The following is a 22,440-nucleotide window of genomic DNA, read 5'->3' as shown; positions in this document are numbered from 1 at the left end:
CAAAGATAATTCTCTACTTCAACATGGCAGCACAAAGCAGTACATATGAAAGTGCAATGTTTGAGAATAGCAGAAGGATTCATGTCCTTAAGTTAACTATATAATTTAATTCTTCTTCCAAAAGCACTGCTTCCGCCTTTATCATGTTCTTTTTTCCAACCACCTATCCTAACTCACCCTAGTTGATATAGTCCCCACAGACTTCATGGTGTCCGAGTTTTCATTCAACTTAGACAATTGTTGATGAACTTTCCATCGACCCACTTGAATATCGCGCAGGTTAATATGTCGAGCTATCGTTCTCAGTTTCCTAGCGAGATCCAGTTCGCTTCCAGCACGGATGAGACAACTGCCTCGGTCAATGATCAAACCTTTATGGGTACAGTGAACGGCATTCAACGCGATACGAACATCAACCTCCCTGTCAATTCTTGGCAGGTTGACGATACCGGGACCACCAGTCCGGCAGGGCCGGCCACCCTGACTACATACGCACTCAAATCAACAACCCCTGTCTCGTCTTCCTCGTCTTGGCCTTTAAGTCAGCTCATCAAGCCATTCAGATTTCCACCAGATCTGAAGACTGAAGATAATAGTAAGCAGGCGTTTCAAATGAGCAATCCACGAGCTTGGGCGACTTCAGGACTCCTTTCTCCAACACTCCCAAAGCTGGAGAATGGGTCTCGCTTCGGCGAGGAAGTGGGAGGGATACTTGACACGCCTGTGAAAGTTATGCTAGGGCCTAAAAAGCAGATAACTACCTATAGCACAGCCGTGAAGGGCTGCCAGCTCTGCGAAAAAGTGCCTCAAGAGATTTTCGACCAGCTCTTGCACAACGAGAGTGCAATCTCCAAGGCATACAAGGAGTATAACAGGAATGGTAGCCCATCCAACAATGCCGACGAGCTCACTTCGGAGGGGTATCCTTTTCGTGTAACTGCTACTTTTGATCAGCATTCTGCGAACACTCTGATATCGCATCATGCAGACAAAACCCCCGCGCATGACTACCCAATCCATGCGGCTACCACGGTGGACAATAAGCATGCTCGAGACTGGCTTGGTTCTGACTTCACTCCTGCTATCAACCCTAGCCATGGCTCAGCTGCTACCGAGTCTTTGAAGAAGAAGCGAAACCACAAACCTCGATACGAGCAAGCGACATATGACAAGCTTAGTGAAGCCCCGTCTCCGAATTTAGATTTTCCCAACGGTAATATCACAGCGGCTGAGCTTTTAGCCTTCCTTCCACATTGGCTTAAATCTTGGGATGTCATTGAACGGTTCGTGAGCAACGGCGGCACCAGCTGCACAATGGCGCACATGATCAACAGCTTCCGAGAGGCTCACAAGGGAGATCTCGTACCGAATACCATTTTTCGTATGATGAAAAATGCAATTGTTAAGCGCGCTGGTGACCGCTGGAATGAGTGGTCTGTCGGGCGCCACATTACGGCAAACGACTGGGATAGTGCGAATCTTAGCACGGGAGGCTTTAGACCACCACGCATCACGCATCCTCGACATGGTTCTGGGTGCGATAAAATGAACGCGCCGCCGAAGGCTGTCCCATTTCGAAAGCTTGCCAAGGGCCTCAAATACATGCCTGCAGGATATGATGCCCTCGACCTGACACGCTGTGTTGAGCATCACGCCAATCATCCTGAGGAGGTTTGGTACTTCCCGAATGATTACGAGCAACTTTTGGACTATATCGGTGGACCACTGAAAGTGCATCCTGAGAATTACGACTCAGCTGCCTTCAACAGATGGGAGAACGAACGACTGTTACGCAAACCATCGGGGAGCCGCCTGCCTGCTCAGAAAGTAGGAGTATCGGCTTGGAAAAAGAAGCGGCATATCCGAGATATTGAGGGGGAAACCGCCAAGAAGGGACAAGAAGATGGGGCTGATGAACGCAGAATGGTTGAAGACCACGCTAGGACTAGAGCTAACGCTTGCGCACAGCATTATCAGTTTATGGTGGAATCCCCTTGCCCAGGAAACCATTTTGAGCCCCACGCAGCGAAGATGGCGCGTCTTGATAGTCCAACTACAATTACAACAGCTCCAGTATTATACCTTGGCCAAGATGCGATCCCAACCGCTTCCTCTTCCAACGCAACCGAGCAGTTCCCTAACTTCACCGGGATAGTAAACAATGTCGACTACTCCCAGTACGTATATCCTAACTGTTACAATCCAGCCAATAACGACCATTCCAGATATTAATATTTCCACCTGTTTCCCTCCTTTCCATATTTGGTACTTGTATGTAGCGGAGGGCATTCGCTTGAGGAAATGATCATTGGGACATTTAACATTAGATGCATGATATGGTGGAGAGACTGCCGTGAAGGAATGGAGGAAAGAGGCCTCAAGCGATCTATAGGGGCAATGATTATGAAGATTGTTCTCGAGTCAGTATTATGGATAAGAATGTTATGGAGAATGTTAGTGCAAAATGTCGCACGTGACAATTAGAGTAGGTGAAACTACGTCACATGACGTAGTGTTTCACCTTAATATGAGTCAGCGCAATAGTCGCTCTTTTAGTACTAGCGTTTTTCCTTATTTAGACTAGCGCCATTTTAGTCCTTCACGATATAATTAGCTCAGGGCTCCTTTAAGCTCCTGAGACCAGACCTTACGCCTTTGCTCAATTGACTAGTTTGGTTCTCACCACCTGATTGACCACTCGCACCTCTTCGTATGCCCTCTATCATCCGTCAGCTCTAACCGTGCGATACAAGAGTCTATTGGGCTAAAGGACCCACCACGAGCGCGGAGGACCTCTGCTATGATTCCTAGTATAGTTTTACAACTTATTATATAGGTCTATTAAATCTAATTTGTACTCTTTTTGCATTTTTTTCGTCTCTTTAGTACGATGATATAGTACGAGATCCAATGGTCAAATGAAGCACATGATGTGCAAGCCATTGAATTGCCACGAGCTTGAACATGATCAATCTCCCTTTAGCCATTAGTTGCGCCTTACTTGTAAGTGCTATAGTATTTCACCACCCGATGGAGATGCTTTCGCGTCCAACAAGCTTCTTCTCCCTAGCGGATCGGAGCGGCCTATCCTTCGAGAAACAGATGTTCGACAGTGCAAGCATTCGAAAAGTAATCCGAATCCTTCTTTCTAATAGCCCACAGCGGGTTGCCCACCACGCGGGGCCAATAAAGGCGCGACCCATTGGGAGCTGAGAGCGCCTATATCCATTTATTTTATCATTCTGATGATGCTCCTACGGCATAAGCACCAGCCAATACAGTTTCAGACTGCTTAATTTCATCCCCCCAGCTTCTATAACATATCCTAGTTTTTCCAGGACAATCCTTAGCAGATGATCAAGATATAAAACACTCTAATGGTTAATCACCTTAGTGTTGCCAGGATAACTTTTTCAACCCCTGACGACTCTCATCACTATGGGATATAGTGCCAAAGACAACCATCACTAAACATGAATGCAGCAAGAAAGCGGTATTTGCCTCAGAGAAACAAGAGGTAGTTACATGGTCACTGTTCGAGGAGAAGCAGAAAAGTACACAAAGGTTAGATTGTGGTTTGACTCCGGTGTAAAGGGTTAATGCTACAGAGTTGCAGAGAACAACTTGTTTGTAAATAGTCGTCCACAATTTCCTTGATGCCATTGTGCCCAGGCAAAACTCTACTCGCCCTCCTCTGTTTCGCCTCGGGATCGACGTGTCATTTCACCTGCGTACCTTGTCTTGTATCCTATTTGGAATCAATCTACGCCCACTCTTTCGGTCCAAGACAACTCAACCGCCTCTACTACTGAAACATATCCCATGGGCCTTACCCCTAGTCGCAGCAGCGGAAACTACTGCTCCGGCCCCCTTGCGCCCCTCATGGAGCAGGCCATGCCCGAGAGGAGACATCGCAGCGGTTGAGATTCTCGCTAACCTTACGCATTGGTTCAAAGTTATCGACATCATTGACCGTCTCGTCGCCAACGGCCTCACAGCTGGAACAATTGCGCGCATTATCACCAGGTTCCATGCCCTACCATACATGGCTGACTATCCACGCAATTCCACTACGAAGATGACGCAATTCTCCATACAACGCACTAGTTACGGGATGTAGACTATGAAGACCTACCATACTTTTAATCGTCGTAGAGATTGGGACATGACTGATTTGGACGGAAGTGACTTTCTCAATCCTTGTAGCACATCGGAAGGAGCGTGGAAACAAGCGCGATGTCAAGCCATGTAAGATGTAAAATTTTAGGTAAAGATCGTTTGAAGCATCTTGAAGGTGGCGACACTCTTGATTTGACGCGCTGTGTACTATATTCGATCAAATATTCGGATGATTGGGACCAATTCCAAAGCAATTTGGGGAGTTACCGAAGAAGATCAAGACATAATCTGAATTGAAGAACGACAGGGAGCGAGAAAGTTGTCGGCCACCAGTAAAGAGACGCTGGATCCACCTCGATAGTCCAAGCACACTTTCAGAGGGCAAAGGAAGTGATGCTGCCCCGTACCGACTCGAGGCTCCCAATCTCGGTGGTTGGTGAAGTATATGGGCTGCTTACAGCCTAATGATACTAATGTATTAGCCGACTCGGCTTGCCAGGTAGCCGGAGGAAGAGGCTATGTAATTGGCAAAGTTGAAAAGCTGAATGATTTAGACGAGAACAAGGAAGAAGAAGAAGAAGAAGAAGGGATTCAGGTAGCTGGCAACAGCTATTGAACAGCAAAGACTGTCCTCTACTACAAATCACTAGACTCAGGCAAGGTTACAAATGGCGAGAAGGAGAGTTCTGAAGACAAGGGATTCAAGCTAGCTGTCGAGAATGACGATGCATCCAAAGACATCCCACATGACAGTGGTATGCCTACAGACTCTCTAAACGGTTCTGTCCCTCAAACCTCACCCTCGTCCCTCTATCATACAAAGTGCACGCACGTCCAGAGGGAGTATCACAGATGCCTTATCTGAATCCCCGCTCGGAAGCTCAGCTGGCCCAGAAATTGAACACCCTACCCACCGATACTCCAAGAATGTCCCGGTGTTCCTCCAACAACCTTATACTGACCTTCCACAACACCACCTTATCATCGCGAACTCCAATGTCTTTGTCTTCACCGAAGAAGGAGCGACAGACTGGTAGGCCAGAGCGTTTAAATGCTGCCGCTACGAAAATGGCCAGCTCAAATATATTCCCTCCCACGAGCCCTACCAACGTCTGGTCCCCTGGCCGATGATGCGAGCGATTGGTTGGAGGGCATTCGCTGGGCGAACAACCAGCATTTTGCGTTTGGGTCGATGTCGTGGAATTGGAGTGGGTGGCATCGTGAGATGATTCGAGAGCATCAGATCCAGTCACTCTAGTAGAGCGAGGAGGTTTTTGTGAGTGGGAAAATGCAGGAGGAGGATGGTAGCGGGGTGATTATGGTTTGCGATGCATTGGAGGAAAAGGGTTGAGGTGGCGGTAAGACTATACGGAGAGGGGTTTAATGGGTTTATTAGATGTCTGAGAGTCCTCACATTTGGTTCCTAGTATATTGCAGAGATGAATACACACTGTTTGTACTTCGGCAGATGGAGTTAATAGGATTTTAGAGCAAACCTTGGATCAAGAAGCCACGATACTATTGTGTGACATTACAAGTCCCCAAAGCGCGGAGGGCCAGTAATATCTTACTAAAGATAACATAGGATGAATCTTGAAAAGATCTTTAGACTCTCATAGAAAATTTTAAGGCTAGTCCTAGCATCTCCAAACCCCCGCCAGTTTTGTTGAATATTTGTTTTGCTTCTCTAGAGGCGCAGGAAAATACAATATCACACTATCACGGGCATGAAATCACACCGTCCGGAGCAAATTTTCTCCGGGTAGCATATTATTGAGGGCGACTGCGCGATTTTACAGATCACATGGCAACATGAGTCCTCCAAGGAGGCTTTCACTTCACGCCCCAACCTCGCGATGGACTTGGGAGTTCTTTCTTCGCCCTTATACCTTCAACTGCAACATTTCAACCGAGTTTTTGACTTCGACCCCAAAACTTGATTCTACCGTAAGAATGGTGGGCCATCACTTCGCAGGGACCTTTGACTCCTTCGGGAGAAATGCGCCTTCAAAAAACGTGCCATTCCCAGAGTCCGCCAACATCACTGCCGTCGAGCTTCTCACCTTTCTCCCCCTCTCACTCAAGTCGCCAGATGTCGTATTCCGTCTCATCTCAAACGGCGGCTCCCGTTTCATCAACAAAATCGTCAACACCGTCCGCGAGCTCGAGCGACCGTGGCCTAGCAACTCATGCGGAATCATGTTGAGGAACACTATGAGGCAGTCCGGTTATAAGAATTGGTCGATCACGACCCACGAGAAATGGCACAAAAAGGTCGCGGCTGAGTGGGACGAGAAGAAATTGAACGTGGCAGGCTTCCAAACCCCCTCTGAGAAGCTTCAGAGGTCACCTCCACGTCTGCCGATTCCGTTCGCGGATCTAGCTCTCGATGTCAAGAAGTTTCCAGAAGGCGACGATGCGCTGGATCTTACGCGAATGGTTAAATTTGCGATGGAGAATCCGGAGGAGGAATATTGGTATCCTACTGATTACGAGAAACTCCTCAAGCATCTGGGCGGCCCGCTCGAGGTGAAAGATGAGCATACGGACCGTCAAGTGTTTAAGCGCTGGGAAGGTGTGTCTTCTCCAATGAAGCCGAAACAGACGCCCACACCGAAGCGAAAGAGGACTCCGAAGATCGGGGAGAAGCGGTCGCGCGGTAGACCTAGAAAGCGCCTCAGACTCACTGAGTCGGCAGAGCCTGGGTCGCCAGACCTGGACGCTCTAGAGTCAGAGCCAGAGCTAGAACTGGAATCCTCGTCTGAAGTGGAGCTCATACCAATCATGGAGGTCAATAAGGAAGAGAAGCACACTGAATCGCAGCCCAGAGTCTACAAGTACTATTGGCCGCTCCAATTTGGCTTCCCACCACCTCCAAGTGAGTCTCTTTCCGACGAGACATTGAGTCTCCTCTTCTGGGCCGAGGGAGACCCCTTTGAGACCGACCCACTGAGTCCGTATGCATATGGAGGGCCCCGCCGCTTTCCCCCGTACCGGGAACTGTATAGGCTCAAGGAACCCCATCCGGATGATATGAGTGGATGGGCAGAGAACGTCAGGTGGGCAAAAGAGCAGGCCTTCGTTTATCGAGTTGGGTCATGGAATGAGAGTCCCGACCACCAGGGTCTCATATTCAGCTATCGAAAGCAGCAGGCCTGGTATTCCAAGGAATTCATCGAGGCAGATATGAAAGAGCAGGAGCAGAAGAAGTTGGAAGGGGAGCGGCAAATGCACGAATAGAACGTGCCGGAGGTTTCTCGCACTCACCAGGTGGTGGATGATCATTACTCTGGTTGGCGGAACTAAATGAAGAGGGCTAAAGTACGAGGATGCTCGATTGGGCAAAACCAAGCGATGCAGATGGTTTGTTTGTTCGTTGACAGGTTACTTGAAAGCTGGAAGATGTTGGCTCGAGGTTGGAAGAACGTAAGGTCCGTGATTCGCGCTTGACTCTGCCGTGCAGCCGCCAAGACAAGAAGCGCGTCTTCATATCCCTGCAACCTCGTCTCCAATACGAGTAGTGCATTGCTTTCATGCGTCTTTTTGATGGTCCGAGCATCCACCAATTAGGATTCTTGTATTTCTTGTTCATCCTTGATATTCTTGGCAAGGCATGCACTCGGGGGATCTGTTCTGCTGTGCCACAGTGCCTGCGTCGGAACCAAATAAGGCTGCTTTTACTTCCTGAAAATTGGTCCAGCGATAGCAGGGATTGTCATATTAATGACTTGGATTAGCTTGCGTAACACTGCCGCGAGGCCGCACGGGCAGAGCCTCTCCATATCTTACAGCACTTAGGCTCATCCTACCAACTGGGCATCTTCTCCTCATGCATGAGAACCCAAACTGAAATTTCTATCATTCGTGTCCTACTCCAACCCACTCCGCAAAAGCGCTCAAAACCCGCACGCCTCCAATGACGCCCCTTTTGCACCAGCATCCGCCAATCACCAATATTTGCGATTGAAATTAGGTAATGTAACGCGAGAAACGCTAGGTGGCTACATTTAGTATTCTCACTTTCTGTCAGCGTTTGAACTTGACGAGACTCATGGAGGTAAGCAAATACATAGAACCAAAGCTCTAGGGTCTTGGGAGGAAGCTAGTCATACACTCCATCATTTGAGGGGATCTTATCTAGGCAGATAGGTCTTCGTCTTAATACAGAATCTTACATGTCATCTCAAATTCTCTGCCCTCTTTGTATTCTAGCCATTGCATCAAAATATCGAATCTCCGCTCAGAGACGCCTGGGTCTTCAAACATTTTGACAACGACAAGGTTCACCAGCCATTCGGTGTTACTCCTGCTTCTTCCCTCTTCGTGCTAGTTGCAGCAGACCTTCGTCTCTTACCATTACTGATATATACAGCGGCAACACTCCAGGGCCCTCGGGAGCTATGTTACAACCAACAAGAGTGCTGCAACCATCCACTTAGACATTCCGGAGAAGCATAACCGCAAATAATTTCAGGGTGGAGGCTTCCAGGATATCATAAGAGATGGGGAATGGAGGATAATAAAAATGCCACGCCCAAGATACGGAATGCGGTCGGCTTTCGAAGGGATGATCCCAACATCAAGTTTGTCGAATTCCTGCCACTAGTATCTACTTTGGCTAGGGTGGTGGAGAATAGCGGGGATTTAGGTCCATGATCACTGTCAAGAACGGAAGTAATCCCCCCAAGAACTTTTCATATGACCAGAATAGTGGGAATAATACGGCCATCGCAGATTGTAAGTCAAAGAGTGTATCTAACGTAAACATTAGGATCGCACATAGACCCCTATCCCCCAGTTGCATCCAAGATCGAATGCTAAAGTATAATGAATACGAGATGCTTTGTAATTCCATGGCCCTCATTTTTGCCACCTCAACAGCATAAAATGTGAGACAACTTCACGAACCCTCTCAACGGATATTATCCGCTTTGATTCAGATTTAGCGCCAATGCTGAAGCATGTGCCCTCGAGGGCGTCTAACTGATGTTAAGATTTAAAACAGAGCAATACACAGATGGCCCTTGCAGGACCTTGCGGATTGCTGCACGCGGAAGCTCGCATACGTCGAGCAAAGCGAGTACACTGCGGCGAGAATATAAAAGGGGCCAGGTGGAGGGTGAAACAAGGATGGGAGTGTGCCCAAGCTGTGGAAGAAAACCTGACAGCTTAGTGTCAAGGGCCACTGCAAAGCAGTCACTGACGTCAAAGTAGAAAGAAGTAGCGAGATAGCTGTGAGACATTTTGCGTCCCTCGAGATCTTTCGCTCTCTATCTGTAATCTCTTTGGTGAAAATTCTTGGCATATGAGGGTAAAAGCCTGTGATGTGGGGTACAGAAAGGAGGAGGATGATGAAGGTGAAAGCATCCTTGTGCCTAGCATTAGGATGTAGTCCCCCGCCCGATTTAAGCAGGCTATTCTAAATATACAAAGATGTGCGCTCCCTTCCCGTGCTCAAGGATAAAGGACAATCGACAAACCCCACTCATTCACTGCCTGTTCAACGGTTGTACGCTTTATTGGATGCTAAGTAAACCATTTAAGGATTCTCCTGGAGCGTAATGCGTTCAGTGGAATGAAATTTCTTACCGTTAGTCCTTCCATATCGGCCACTGTTCCGTACGTCACTGCCCACGCATCGATGTAAAAACAATGAACCGGCCCCCTAAACAAACGCCACCTTTTTCCTCTCTTCTTCCTTAAAAATCTCTATAATGAGCTTAATATGCCGAACACTCCAACCTATTGGATCTGGACCGGGAATCGGGATAATATGGCTGCACGTCCAAGGCAGGTGGTGGGATAGAAGGCCACGGTTTCAGCACAGTTCCTCAAGAGTTGGTCATCCCGACGAAGACTTTGAAAAGCCGTGTGGATACAGATGCGTTGAATTACTCAAGGGCGAAGTTGTGCAACCTGGCGAAGTATTTGCATGCAAGGTAGGGTGTATCTGCGGCTACTCACTCATTTGCAGTTTATCCGTCTCCTTAGCTTCCGACCCAAAATTTCCATCTTGAGCCATGCGGAGTGATTGATCAGCTTTACTCGCGGAATGCTAGTTAGATAAAATAGATATCTCGATGTGCTGAGCGGAAAGGTGCCTGGAAGTTTGCTTGATGGCTACCCCCTTACGTTTTCCGCCAGGTACCGATTCATCATTCTCCTCCATTGCTTCATTACGTGCTCGTGCTACGTCCTTGAAGGGAGTGTAAAGGGCGTCGAATGATCATCCGATTGTGTAACGATATTATATGACGAACATGATCTTCTTGAATGGGAGGCAGGCAGATCTACTTCAGTCAGTTCATTGGGTAGAGCTTGCACATGGATCTTCACCTCTTTCGTATGATCTACCTCCCCTACGCCTAATTCGCATGGGAGAGGTGTCACCAGATCCAGAACTCCCACTACCCATGCCCATATCTCTAGGTTCTAATCTGATGCGTTCAGATCACCTGTACCTAGAATCTTCGAACGTCCTTGCACGATCCTCCAATTAATCTGCTTCTGCATCGCGATCTGAGCGGATTGCAAGCCCTCCGGGAAGCCAGGGTCGTCGTTGGTATGTTCCTTGTATTCTCACCATAAGCCCTAACGGCCTTCTTGACCCTGTGGGTCAAGAAGGGTGTTAAGCTCTTTGATCCAGTCGGCGGTGAGAATATGGGTAGCTTGCGTGACGTTGCGTTTCATCTGACCCTGTTTCTGGCCGATTTGGGAATCGTTGTAAGAAGCGGCGCAGTTGAGCATCGTCAATTATGTTGGCGTGGGCGGGAAGGTGGATTCTTGCATGGTTGTTTTTTTAGTGGAAGTTGTAAGGCAAAGGTACTTGTAAGTCTTATTGGTCACAGAAGAAAGGCTGTTCTTTGACCTTGACGTCGGCAGAACCATCTTCCGTGGTGAATGATGTATGACTGGCATGGCAGCGGGTGGAGCAGCCGCTCAATCGCTTGTTCGAAAGTGACGGATCCACACATCAAGCTAGGCTGCACTCGCTTATCGCCAGGAGGGAGGTTGCGTAACATTGTATTTTGTCTCACCGCGCCCGCCAATTGCACCTAGACTTTGCCGCCTTTTCGAGGGACTTATGTTATATTTTGCTCCAATGAGGCCACATGAGACCCGTTCACCCGCATATACGCGCTGAGACATCGGGGAAGGCGGAAGAAATACCATAAGTTCCACCGGCCAGGGGAGCGCCTCTCGTGACCAATTAAAGCCAGCTCTCGCCCCCTGGCCATTCCCTGGAGATTCTTGACATGTTCTTCTCTAACTCAATGGCACAATATTACGACCCATGTGGCCGGAATGCAATTCAACGTGATCGCCACCGTCTAAGTAAACGCATGGAACATTCCTTCTCAGTCTACTAAATCTCCGGGAGGCAATGTTTCAGTTGAAGAATGTGCATTAAGGTTGTTTTCCTTGAATTCGAGCCAGGATCCGACGTTATGGCTTTGCCCCGGTGAGTCTGAATGTGTTCTATGACAGCATACATCGGCAAAATCATTTTACGCCATAGGTTTAATCATAGAATAGTGAGCTAATACGACTAGATCTAGACTTGAAACTGAAGTGCGGAAACTCCGAATGCATCCTAGCGTTCCAGATTTGCAGCAGTCAACCCCTTCTACACTTCCCCTCACTAGAGGCTTGGCTGCAGTCTAGCGTGAACGGTGAAAGAAGTGGAAGATTTCGAGTTCATGGGCTTGAGGGAAGTTTCCAGAGATCGGGAGTATACGAGCTGCAAGGCTAGGCTTTTGAGCCCTTGTGGCGCCTGCCATGTTGCCATGCGTCCTTGCGGTAACTCCACGTTGGGATCTAGGTTTAGGTCCTGAGGTGGAAGGCCATTGTGGGTAGCTGTCATGTTTCCCATTACCGCACACATTCCTTGACCTTGTTCTCTGCCGTGTTCGCGGCGCGCCTCTGCAGATCCCCAGAACTTGTCTCTGAGTGGCAAGCCCCAATACAAAAAGCATAAACAGAGCCTCTGGTCTGGCTTGAAATTATTCATCCTGCCCCGTCGTTCAATAATTCTTTTATAGAACACCGACTGTCAACAATCATCACCTTTTTATTTATTTATTGAGATCACAGGAATATTATGCTAGTCTCCATAGGCTACCCAGACTCAACTGCCATTACCTCTCATCTATTGCCCGAGCTTGGAGGGAGTTACGACACTATGGAATCCTTGCACATGTCTCTCTCTTATTTCCAGAGCTATACTTCTGACTCTTGGGTTGAATCAACCCCTGAATCACCACCGTCTCGAATGGGTTCCTGTACCGAAAACATGAGTCTCGAAGGCATATCGCAGCCGCATGGCGCTTTTGACGACAAACTGTCCACCGAATCTCACCCTATCTCGTATGATCCGGACCTATTGCCTCTACCGCAAGGTCCAATCTCCACCCCGCCTCTGCAACCTAGTTTTCAACCCGAACTCCCAGGCCATATAGCTTCATCGGTGTGCGCAAGCTTGGCTTCACCATTTGGAGGTACGGGTGGCACTATCAGTGACACTATCGACCCCGAATGGGCCAACGTAGCGACCACTGGTTGGCAAGGTTTATACTACGAGCATGACGCTTGGGTATATCCTGGCTTCATTCCCGTATGGGACGGAGGAAATCTGAAGACATTGAATTCTGAGCCGATGGTACCGTCCACAGGGCTCGATACAGCGAATTTCAGCTCGCCACTGTCAACACAGTCGTCACAAGAGACTTACTTGCGAGAGAGCGAGCCGCATGAGTCAGATGATGGCAACAGTTGCTTTGACGACAGTGGCACTGAAGATAGCGATACCCCACCAAGGCGTGTGAGTGCGAGGCGGCAGCTGAAGACCCAAGCTTCATTAAAGAACAGGCCCCGAACACCAAAACGCGAGAGACTCGAGCTAGTCAGGTTCGATTCCATTGCCCTTAGCGATCTCGAAAAGGATGCCAGGACGGGAAAGTACACTGGGCTCCTCAAGAGGTCTGGTCTCAGCATTTACGAGTGTGCATACGAACACCCGGACGGAAGCGTATGTGAACAACGCTTTACCAGACCGGAACATCGAAAAAGGCATTGGGAAGCCCACGAAGGCGTGAAGAAGTTTCAATGTAAAATTTGTTACAGATTTTTCGGTCGTCGCGACAACTTCTTCGATCATCACTTCACCCATCTTTACCGTCCAAACAAAAACGGAAGGAACAGGAGATTTACGCTCGAGGAGATCGAGAGGAAGGTTAAAGACAGGAGGATCATCCGAAGACTGAAACAAAAACTGAGGAAAGAGCTGGAGAATGAGACCAAGGAATAAAGCAGAAGCTTAATGTCTATTGGTTGATTAGCCGCTTCAGCTTTCGGTTTTGTCATGGGCAGCGTTGGTGTATGATGAATGAGCTTCATGTATCTATACCCACCGCTCTTGATTTGTTATGCATCAGCAGTTGATGAATAATTAATGAGAAATGCGTTTCTTGTGTTGCGGCTGTTTTGTAGTTAACCCCACCAATCGTGCCTGATGAATTACAAATCTGGATTTGATATCCTCATTTTGCTCCCGTATTCCAACACTGACATGTGCTGCTGCAGTTAATGCGGCGGAGTAGCCTCAACGTCTAACGGCTCCCGAAGTTATGCATGCACGCCTTGAGGCTGCAGGAAGCCAATATTGTCCTTCACGACGAGCTTGCATTGCCGTATTGTTTTCACCATAGATCATGCTGCGGCCAGGATAACCTGAAACGCGCAAGGGAAGGTCCTCAATCTCTCCAGGGTCATCAATCTGAACGTAGAAGCTTTTGTGAAGATATTATTAGATGAGGTAAGCTCATGTGCTTCCAGGGCCATGAGGAAATCGTACGACATGCCGCTCTGCACAGCCCCCCATGCAAGAAGCCAACTCGGCAGAAGGGGCGGTGACTGAATACTATGGCGCGCGCTCCGACCTCGAACCTAGCCCTTCCCTGTGTTGGTGGCGTCTTTAGACGCGTATCATCTCTAGTTCCCGCGCCGTGTTACCTCGCCGCTCGTTGCTTCTTCTTATCTTCGATGGGTCGCACAACAGAAACTTCCACGAATGCACTCATTTTCAATGCGATTCTATTTTAATGTTTTTGCGTTCCGTACACGAATGTTATTATGATTGGATACCATATTTTAGTTCGTGTCACTAGTGCAGCTGTTGTGATATCCTCAACTACGCTCAAAGTTGCAACCTTCTTCTCCACCCACCACGCCATCCAATATTCGCATTATCCTCGGAAATCTGCAGCTACCCACTCTAAACTGGTGTGGTAACGCTGTTTAGCAAATCGAATTGCGCAAGCCGTATCGTTGACTTTTTCCGGTATCGCCCGAGATCGCAGCATCTCCATAACCTATAAGTTCTCCATGAGGAAGATATGCTCGATGTGGTGAAAATTCACTCTCTAATCGACACCCCGTTAGTCATAAGATCTCACAGGTCGAATATTAGCAGTAAGATGTCCAACTCGAGAGTATCGGGTCCTTTCTATTCTCTTTCCAGCGAATTTTGTGGGTCGCTTCCAGGATGGGAGTAATCCTAAATATCCAAAAATCCGTTAAACCAACCCAAGGACACTGAATTTAAAAAACTGGCGTAATTTCGACAAACTGAATTCGTCTGACTGGTGGTAATCGATTTGACATCACATGGTGCGGTCGTGATTCTAAGTTGCGTTGTTTATTCCTTGGACGTTTCATCAGCTGTTCGTAAACCCCCTGACTATAAAGTCCCTGAAAGCTAGCGAGGAATGAAAAAAATGACTGGAATATATTCTAGCCAGATTGGCGGTTCTCACTGCCCCACTCCCGTACTTCTCGATGCTACGGTCGACCCCGAGTTGCTCTTCCTCTTCAAGTTTATTCAGTGGAAACTCTATGAATTCCCGTACGATTAAGTCTAGTTCTTGGAAAGATAGATAAATTATTGGACTGCTATTCCGAAGGAACGAGTGCCATGCCCGTGGGGACCATTCATCTTACAGTCTGGGAGAAACTCTTTGGTGATTCGACAAATTTGTCATACGCAACCAATTCGTCCCCTGTTTGCGGTGAAAGATTGCCATCCCATGATTGCATGGGAAGGTTAGAATATTTGCCACCATAAGTCAATAGGTAATTACTGTTCTTCCACTCGGTCGCTAAAAGAATCCCAGGGATTAATAAGTCTGATAGCGTTCCCCAGTTCTAGGAACATAGCTGAATCATCTTCGGAATAGCTTTTTGGAGAGTCAAAGGAGAAAGCAATTCTCTGGTTTTGGCTGAGTAAAAGTTGTTGCAAGTGGCAAAATATCAACCCTCTACTAGGAAGAGCAGAAGAACACATATAGGCGGATAGAAAATTCACGCGCGACAACAGTTTCGTTCCGATTATCACGGGATTTTTCACCAGTACGTTACTGCTGCATATGTACGAAATGCAGTCATATCAAAAGAACCAACCAAGTTCATTCCTCTACCAGGCCGACTAGGAATATAAAAATGACCCCGTGCACTAACTTAGCCCACCTTGCGAACAACAAAACCCTCATAGTGTCGGCTGCGTCGTCGCCTTTGAGAAATATGGTTACTCCCTTCTCGAGACCAGTGAACGCGCTACTCGGGGCGGATCGGTATCGCTGTGATGAGAGTCCTGAAATGGAGCATAATCCTCAAGAGTAATAATTTCATGGTCCTAGTTTACCAATGCTTAATTGTGTCTAAATTCTAGTCTAGGGTGGTCTCTCTAGGGAAGATGTAGGTGTTCTCCTTGGGGGCGGGGTAATGATGATCTGAAGATCCTATATAATAGTAATAATGCTCGCCCCGTTGGCAGATAAAGATGACTCTATGTACCTTTGGAGTTACCCCATTACTAAAAAGGCGATAGGTCATGAGGGATTTAAAACAGGAGTTAGTAATGATATTGTAAGTTTTAGCGCACATATTGATTTTTTGGATGCTGTGTGGAAAAGTTATATACACACAACCTCTACGGCAGTACATTTCACACGTCCCCAACTGGGATCTCAAATTCGGCGCCGGTGTATCCTTCAACATGCCCTACCGGCCACATTAGCATTTCTACCGGAGGCCAATAACTAGAGCGTTCTTGGGAATTTCTACTGCATCAGTCAAATGCCCTGGATTCAGACTGCGCAAATTGGCTGCCCGAATAATACTTCTGAGCTCATTTTCGCTTACCCAACAGGTTGTCTCTTTGTATGAGTGGCGAATAGGGGTTGCGAAGGCCCTAAAAACGAAGATGTGGTTAGGAAATCCACCCCCGATGACTGGGATAGAGGCGGAAGCCTGTTTACCCGCGGATGTTCACTGAATTCATTATATCCAGATAGTTCTCCCGTCGAGAGGTCGTAACTTCTCAATGGGACTTAATGATGGGTTTGGTGTATGTCCGTGGATATCTAGGGATAACCACGAATTTAGACTACAAGAGATAAGGCGAGACTGATGCGAGTAATGCGTGATGACCCTCAGTTGGAGGAAAATGTTAATTATAGATTCTCCACTAACAGTGTCCTACAGTCCTACAATTTGATCGGGGTAAGAAATTCACCGAGACACTATTAGGTTGAGCTTTCTGGTGTTGCTGATGGAGCGCTTGTCCTGTGTACATCCAACAAACCACCTAGAGCAATGTTGGTTCTTCCGCAATGTCTAGGCTCGATTTTAACATTTTTGCAAATGGGGGCGCGTTGGAGCCAATGTCCCATTTTCCCATTGTCATAGAGATGCAAAAGAAGATTTCGGTTGGAAGGTTTGCGCGCGAGGACGCTTCAGTTCACTATAGTGAGGTGAAGAAGAGTGCAAGCTTAATGTCGCATGTGACAGAGTCTCACATGACACTACATTGAGGGCGAATCAAACCCCCTGCTATCTCAAAGCACGTACCCCTAAAGAAGAAATGGACGTGGGAATTAAAGATTTTGGGCACACCTGGGCACTGGTCGTTTTTTTTTTTTTTTGGCGAAGTGGCCGGGGCTTGGCGTCTCTTGTGCTAGCACCTCGAAAAGTGCCTAGGCGGGCCTCATTCTCCCTCGAGCTCCCCGCGAAGGATCTTGAAATTTGGTTGTCTTTGGGTGCATCTATTCCAGCTTGGATAGGACGGTACTGGTCGAATCCTTCGGGGGTGGAGAAGGAGTGTGTTTCTTGACCTTTCCCTACACTGTTGGGAGTTGGTGCAGCATCTCAGCCGGGGTTTTTAGGAGGGATATTTGTGATATCATCGACCCCACCGCATGATATCTTACCACAAACCTTAAGAGATTGTCATAATTACCACATCGTCATGCCATCCCGCGACAGTGTGTCCAACCGTTAGTTACGGAGCCTTTTGGAGGCTGTATAGTACAGTTACGGAAGAGGAGGCTGTTACTAACTAACTGTACGGAGGATATGACGTCAGTGTACGGTTAGGATACAGTAACTAAAGTATATTAAAGTATTATAAAGTAATTGCGCTAAAGCTAAAGACTATACTTAATTAGAAAGTTATAATACCCTTTATAAGATCTACTGTTGTTAATTTTACTGTTTTAATGTACTTTATAAGCTTAGTTAGCTTACTAGTAATAGCGTTGTTACATAACTAATTCTTCTGCAGTTAAAAAGCCTTTATTATTAACACTAATAGTTAATTTCTTTTTATTATAATAGTCTTTTTAGCCTGTAAGAAGCACTGCTTACACTTATATAAAGTTACTAAAATTAATAAAAAATTAAAAGTAATTTTATAAAAAATAAGGTAGTAAAGTTAACTTTACTGCTACTACTACTTAAGTAGCTAAGTAAGTAGCTAATCTTTAGTGTACTTATCTTTTACTAGGGAATTAAAGTAGAAGTTTAACTTATTAACTTTTTATCTTCTTTTTAAGCTACAACTTTTGTTGTTATAGAGAATAGTAAGGTTAACTAAAAAGGCCTTTTTAAGGCGCTTATTATGTAGGTTACTGTAAGCTACTAAGAGCTTTCTTTATAATATCTCTAGTAACACTGCCTTCTTTTTCTTCTTTTCCTTCTTAAAAGTTTTTAAGTAGCGTGTATAGATCTTCTAGATAAACAACTTTATATGCTTATACTAGAATAAGTAGTGTTTCTAGTAGTTTTTAAACTAAAGAAGGCAGAAAGACAGGTTAAAGATAGTTGCTACGCAGTAGTAGAAGATCTTTAGCTCTAAAATAAAAGTTTTCTAGTATGTAGTAAGCTTCTTAATGCTAAAGGCAACGCTGTTTTTAAGGTAGTTACTATAGTGCTTATAAGATAAGTGCTTTCTCTATGCTTTAAGCTTATTATTAATTACTTATAAGTATATAATTATTTGCTATAAGCTACTGTAGCCTAATTTGCTAGTGCTGCTTTTAAGGTGTTTAGTTATCTTATAAAAGATCTTTAAGAAGTCTTTTATGTGCTTTACTTTTACCTATTTATTATTAGTAAGGCTGTTAAGTAGAGAATTATAACTATTATTTTTAATATTATTATTAACTTTATTAGTAAGGCCTATGTTATAGCGCTTAGATTAAATAAAGCGCTAGATAAGCTTTTTAAGTTTAAAACAACATAGAATTATAAAATAAATAGAATGCTACTATACACTACTATTTTGTAGTAGATTTAGTGTACTAAAGCTCTAGAAGACATTCTTCTTACTTAGTGTAGTTATAATAGCTATAAAGCTATTATAACACTTGTTTAAGCAGAGGACTAAGTTGTAGAAGTTATAGAGCTTTTTAACAACTTTATGCTGTTAATAAAGCTTAAATTAATTTTAAAAAGCTACATTAGCTAGCTCTTATTTTTATAGGCTTATATTATTACTATAAATAACTGCCTTAACAATAATTTAGATAGTATAGCTAGCGCAGCGTATTTAGTTATTGCTGCTAAAGTTAAGGTTTATGTGCAAGTTAAGATAATTAATAAGCTAGATGTTATTATTTAACATGTTATCTGCTATAAAGCAGTAGAATTTTAACTTAATATTATACTTCTAAAGAACCTTAATAATAGTACGTGCTTAATTTGCGCTAGTCTTGTTACTGTATAGGTTTTTAAAGCTAATAAGTAGGTCTTATAGCTAGGTGTTAGCATCTATGTACGCATCTATAAGCTGTATAAGCTAAGTTTAATAAGGCTTACTTACTAATAAAATGCGCAATAACTTTTAGCATTAAAAGGTAGTTAAGACTACTCTACTTATCTAAGCTTAATGTAATTTTGCTATAAGCTTTATATAATATAGTCTAAATTTCTTTTTTTTACTTTATAAAACTATTATAAAAATATTATAATAGCGTAGTTAAAAAAGTAAAGAGAGTGTTAAAAAAATTAAGTTAATTTTAGGTAATAAAACTTTAACATTTAGCTAAGGTTAATTACTGCAGCAACTAATTAGATACAACTACTTAGTTAACAAACACCTGCGCTAGAGCACCCTCCTGCTACAGCGTATAAGCTACCTGCCGCCTTGCTCCTGCTACCTCTACTGCTGCTATAAAGGGATTTAAAGGCCTCTAAGGGCTATCTAGCAGTACACTAATGTTAGTATTAATTTTATAAACTACCTTAAGATGCCTTACTATATAGACATTACTATTAATAAGTTTAGCTACTTTTTAAACACTAGCTTTATAGTAAGCTTAATAAAGCTATAGCTGCTTCTTCTTACTTGCCTTAGTAACATGCTGCAGATCTACACTATATCTCTACATAAATAACACCTTTTAGCGCCTAAGAAGTTGTAACTTATGCTTTACATAATATTTTAGCTAATCTACACTTAATTTAATGCTAGAATACTATATATTATTCTAGTTAATTTTAAAGGTAATTTTAATGTTATAGTAGGCATTATTTAGGTGCTTCTTAGCCTAGGTATCTTGCATATGCTTTAAAGGAGTTGCTTCACGCAAGGACAGCGTAGATAGACTAGGTAAGGCTATGCAGGCCTTCTCTAAGCGTTAGGATGAGGCAGCATAATATATCTAGGTGGCAGAACAGCTAGATAAGGCATGTAAGGATAAGGCATGTAAGGATAAGGCTTATAAGAATAAGGCCTGCAAAAATAAAGCCTATAAGGTAGTAACACACTAAAATAACTATGTTATTAATTAAGATAAAAATTAGGACATTATAATAGGTAAAAAAATAACATAGATAGCATAGTTACTAAATTTATTAGAAGATTACTAATAAAACAGGTAATAACAGCATTCTCTACATTAATCTCTAAACATAAGCCTCCTAGCCCTTAGTAACCTGCCTTTAACTGCCTAAAACTACTAAAAATTCTATATAACTACTGTAAACAGTTAGTACAGCAGCCTCACGTATAGTACAGTATACTGAGTAGATGCCCTGTACGTACGTACGTGACTAAAATCAGTGTACTGCAGTACTGTACTATTAGGTGTACTAACGGTTGGACACACTGTCCCGCGAATCTTGGGAGCATTGTTTCCATGAAATGAATTCATTTTAACAATCTCAGTCTCGGTAGTTGCTTGCTTGGATTTAGGTATGGGAGTTGATCACAGTGGGAAGAAGTTAAAAGGTCGTTATACAGAACCAGAATAGAACTGTGCCAGCGATTTCGCACAGATACCTTCAACATCTTTCTCGGGAGCTGAACACTGAGTCACTGACGTGGACAAATGAGCGGCTCTGCGTACGTCTCCCAGTAGTTCACTACGCAGTGAGCCCTTAGCAATGAAGGCACCGAATGGAAAGGCAAGGAGCGAAATTTTTATTGGCCAAATTATGTATTTAGGATGTACGCACAGCATACAGCGCTTTGGCCCCCAACCGTTGTTCGCGTCGTGTATAGACTTCGAATCGCCAGCCGGCTAACGGCTGCGACATTTTTAAGGCTGTGCTTGCGCGTAGCTAACGAAATTACAATTAGAGTTGTCTCCTTAAGGAACTTATATTTACGATCTGTTTCAAGAAAATAATCAATGTGACATTCTTAAAAACGACGTGTAGGATATTTGGACAAAATGCAACAGACGAAATGTGTATATCAAACAGAATCGAGGAGGGGGGAGATAGTTTCTAAGGGTATACTTAAATCCAGGCGAATTTTGCCCTTCGTTATGTTCTCGTCGTGTAGAACCGGCTAGCTTCTCCGAACGATGTGTTAGGACGGTCTATCTCTCTTCGTCGCTTGTAGCGAAATGAGGAAGAACAAAAGGCATGTTCTTTCTCTTATCGGTCCGTTCCATGTGGGTTGTATTATTGATGATAGAATTGATGAAGTTTGAGAGGAGAATTGATGGAGGGACCAGCCGACGTCAGAGCAAAGTTTCGGACCTCTTGGCGCTTAGCCTCTTACCTCGTTAGTGCCTACACCACGTGATTAACCACGAATAACTATTATCAGAAATAAAACTCTATGTTTTATCAATACTGGTAATTTCAACAATAAGAAAAACTCGTAAAAATTCTCCGGAAGCGTGTCATGAAACACTATGTGTAATTTCCACATCCATGGAAAGCCTGATCCTACCCTTCGAGGCCTGCATGGAGCCGTACCGCTTGAATTTATCCCTTATCGATATTGTACTAGCTCTCACAAAGGAGGAAACGTATTTCCGTAACCATAATTCTCCTTGTAAATTCACCTTTCCTCTAAGCCTCTGCTCCCAATTTATCAAGCCTACCGATATCCCGGCGGGAGAATCAACCTCCAATTTGTACTCCGAAGGTGCGCCCGTTCAACCTGAGCGTTTGGGTTTCCAGCGGCCCCCTTATTCAACTCAGTCATTTCTTGTATGAAAACCCGCACTATCATCTATTCAAATATCTCAGCCCTATGTCTCAGCAGAATTACTAGCAGTCGATAAACCTGGCTCCGTTGCAGCACTGCTGGAAGTTTATACCAACAGAGTTTGGCTAAGGTATGGATATCTTGGATCCACCCGACCCCTCATGGTAGAACTCCCTTTGGACGCTTCCGAGGCTTATAGACATAGGCGTCTCTTATTGGATTGAGTACATTGAAGTGTGGATCCCTCGTTGTACTCAGCGTGGCCAACAGTCCGTAGTACGTAACGTAACTACGTGAACGTAGTAATCACGTGAGGAGTACAAAAGTAGTTAAAATGTAAGACGTAACTTTTGTACAGTAAATTGCTAAGTACGTCCTATAGTACAGGTTAGAGAGGTTATATTTTAGGAGATTTCTCTCCTGTTTTTAGACCCTATTAGCTATCACGTTAGGAGCTTTGTTTAAAGTTATGTTTTAAAGTAACAATTATAAAAATAGTTAACTTTTGCCTTAGAAAAGCTTTTTATTTTATACCTGCT

At 44.8% G+C, this 22,440-nt stretch overlaps 8 protein-coding genes across 8 annotated transcripts; 6 read left to right on the top strand and 2 right to left on the bottom strand.

Annotated features, from left to right (window-relative positions):
* Positions 1-285: 285 nt before the first annotated feature.
* Positions 286-2,232, top strand: BDR25DRAFT_312727 (uncharacterized protein; the record flags this gene model as incomplete). Its single annotated transcript, XM_033691321.1, has 2 exons — positions 286-2,177; positions 2,226-2,232. The coding sequence occupies 2 exons, from the start codon at positions 286-288 to the stop codon at positions 2,230-2,232; spliced, it is 1,899 nt and encodes a 632-aa protein (XP_033549684.1).
* A 798-nt stretch (positions 2,233-3,030) lies between these two features.
* On the top strand, positions 3,031-3,296 carry BDR25DRAFT_353157 (uncharacterized protein; the record flags this gene model as incomplete). Its single annotated transcript, XM_033695126.1, has 2 exons — positions 3,031-3,129; positions 3,156-3,296. 2 exons carry the CDS (start codon positions 3,031-3,033, stop codon positions 3,294-3,296), a joined length of 240 nt encoding a protein of 79 aa, XP_033549683.1.
* Positions 3,297-3,377: 81 nt separating this feature from the next.
* Positions 3,378-7,488, top strand: BDR25DRAFT_392698 (uncharacterized protein; the record flags this gene model as incomplete). The annotated part of the gene is made up of 17 exons (XM_033698216.1): positions 3,378-3,448; positions 3,484-3,554; positions 3,639-4,116; positions 4,156-4,238; positions 4,295-4,381; positions 4,427-4,451; positions 4,481-4,551; positions 4,623-4,714; positions 4,745-4,962; positions 5,000-5,152; positions 5,196-5,229; positions 5,257-5,327; positions 5,355-5,423; positions 5,459-5,538; positions 5,588-5,656; positions 5,781-5,859; positions 5,919-7,488. The coding sequence occupies 17 exons, from the start codon at positions 3,378-3,380 to the stop codon at positions 7,357-7,359; spliced, it is 3,192 nt and encodes a 1,063-aa protein (XP_033549682.1). The 3' UTR covers positions 7,360-7,488.
* On the bottom strand, positions 7,073-9,608 carry BDR25DRAFT_392697 (uncharacterized protein; the record flags this gene model as incomplete). The annotated part of the gene is made up of 14 exons (XM_033698215.1): positions 7,073-7,421; positions 7,445-7,769; positions 7,801-7,867; positions 7,933-8,120; positions 8,159-8,202; positions 8,234-8,256; positions 8,295-8,445; positions 8,474-8,517; positions 8,555-8,601; positions 8,663-8,721; positions 8,780-8,992; positions 9,028-9,073; positions 9,153-9,487; positions 9,549-9,608. 14 exons carry the CDS (start codon positions 9,606-9,608, stop codon positions 7,404-7,406), a joined length of 1,620 nt encoding a protein of 539 aa, XP_033549681.1. The 3' UTR covers positions 7,073-7,403.
* Positions 9,609-10,174: 566 nt separating this feature from the next.
* On the bottom strand, positions 10,175-12,183 carry BDR25DRAFT_353153 (uncharacterized protein; the record flags this gene model as incomplete). The annotated part of the gene is made up of 13 exons (XM_033695125.1): positions 10,175-10,308; positions 10,380-10,478; positions 10,510-10,551; positions 10,596-10,697; positions 10,728-10,754; positions 10,798-10,901; positions 10,966-11,174; positions 11,232-11,349; positions 11,401-11,450; positions 11,487-11,598; positions 11,632-11,700; positions 11,763-12,131; positions 12,167-12,183. The coding sequence occupies 13 exons, from the start codon at positions 12,181-12,183 to the stop codon at positions 10,175-10,177; spliced, it is 1,452 nt and encodes a 483-aa protein (XP_033549680.1).
* Positions 12,184-12,220: 37 nt separating this feature from the next.
* On the top strand, positions 12,221-13,555 carry BDR25DRAFT_366043 (uncharacterized protein; the record flags this gene model as incomplete). The annotated part of the gene is made up of 1 exon (XM_033696938.1): positions 12,221-13,555. The coding sequence occupies one exon, from the start codon at positions 12,221-12,223 to the stop codon at positions 13,424-13,426; it is 1,206 nt and encodes a 401-aa protein (XP_033549679.1). The 3' UTR covers positions 13,427-13,555.
* Positions 13,556-14,885: 1,330 nt separating this feature from the next.
* Positions 14,886-17,550, top strand: BDR25DRAFT_353150 (uncharacterized protein; the record flags this gene model as incomplete). Its single annotated transcript, XM_033695124.1, has 18 exons — positions 14,886-15,022; positions 15,088-15,178; positions 15,220-15,241; positions 15,291-15,310; positions 15,354-15,415; positions 15,473-15,579; positions 15,638-15,791; positions 15,869-15,894; positions 15,950-16,077; positions 16,115-16,159; positions 16,193-16,441; positions 16,470-16,526; positions 16,561-16,677; positions 16,705-16,737; positions 16,767-16,951; positions 16,990-17,263; positions 17,327-17,450; positions 17,540-17,550. The coding sequence occupies 18 exons, from the start codon at positions 14,886-14,888 to the stop codon at positions 17,548-17,550; spliced, it is 1,842 nt and encodes a 613-aa protein (XP_033549678.1).
* Positions 17,551-21,001: 3,451 nt separating this feature from the next.
* Positions 21,002-22,190, top strand: BDR25DRAFT_392696 (uncharacterized protein; the record flags this gene model as incomplete). The annotated part of the gene is made up of 10 exons (XM_033698214.1): positions 21,002-21,224; positions 21,276-21,356; positions 21,391-21,424; positions 21,459-21,486; positions 21,515-21,568; positions 21,630-21,827; positions 21,859-21,948; positions 21,995-22,031; positions 22,070-22,135; positions 22,179-22,190. The coding sequence occupies exons 1-10, from the start codon at positions 21,132-21,134 to the stop codon at positions 22,188-22,190; spliced, it is 693 nt and encodes a 230-aa protein (XP_033549677.1). The 5' UTR covers positions 21,002-21,131.
* Between the last annotated feature and the right edge of the window lie 250 nt (positions 22,191-22,440).

This window comes from Lindgomyces ingoldianus (assembly GCF_010093535.1).
Source record: "Lindgomyces ingoldianus strain ATCC 200398 unplaced genomic scaffold BDR25scaffold_10, whole genome shotgun sequence".
In the NCBI taxonomy this organism is placed as follows: Eukaryota; Fungi; Ascomycota; class Dothideomycetes; order Pleosporales; family Lindgomycetaceae; genus Lindgomyces; species Lindgomyces ingoldianus.
The sequence above is the reverse complement of the archived record's forward strand: the minus strand, read 5'-3'. Positions and strand labels throughout refer to the sequence as shown.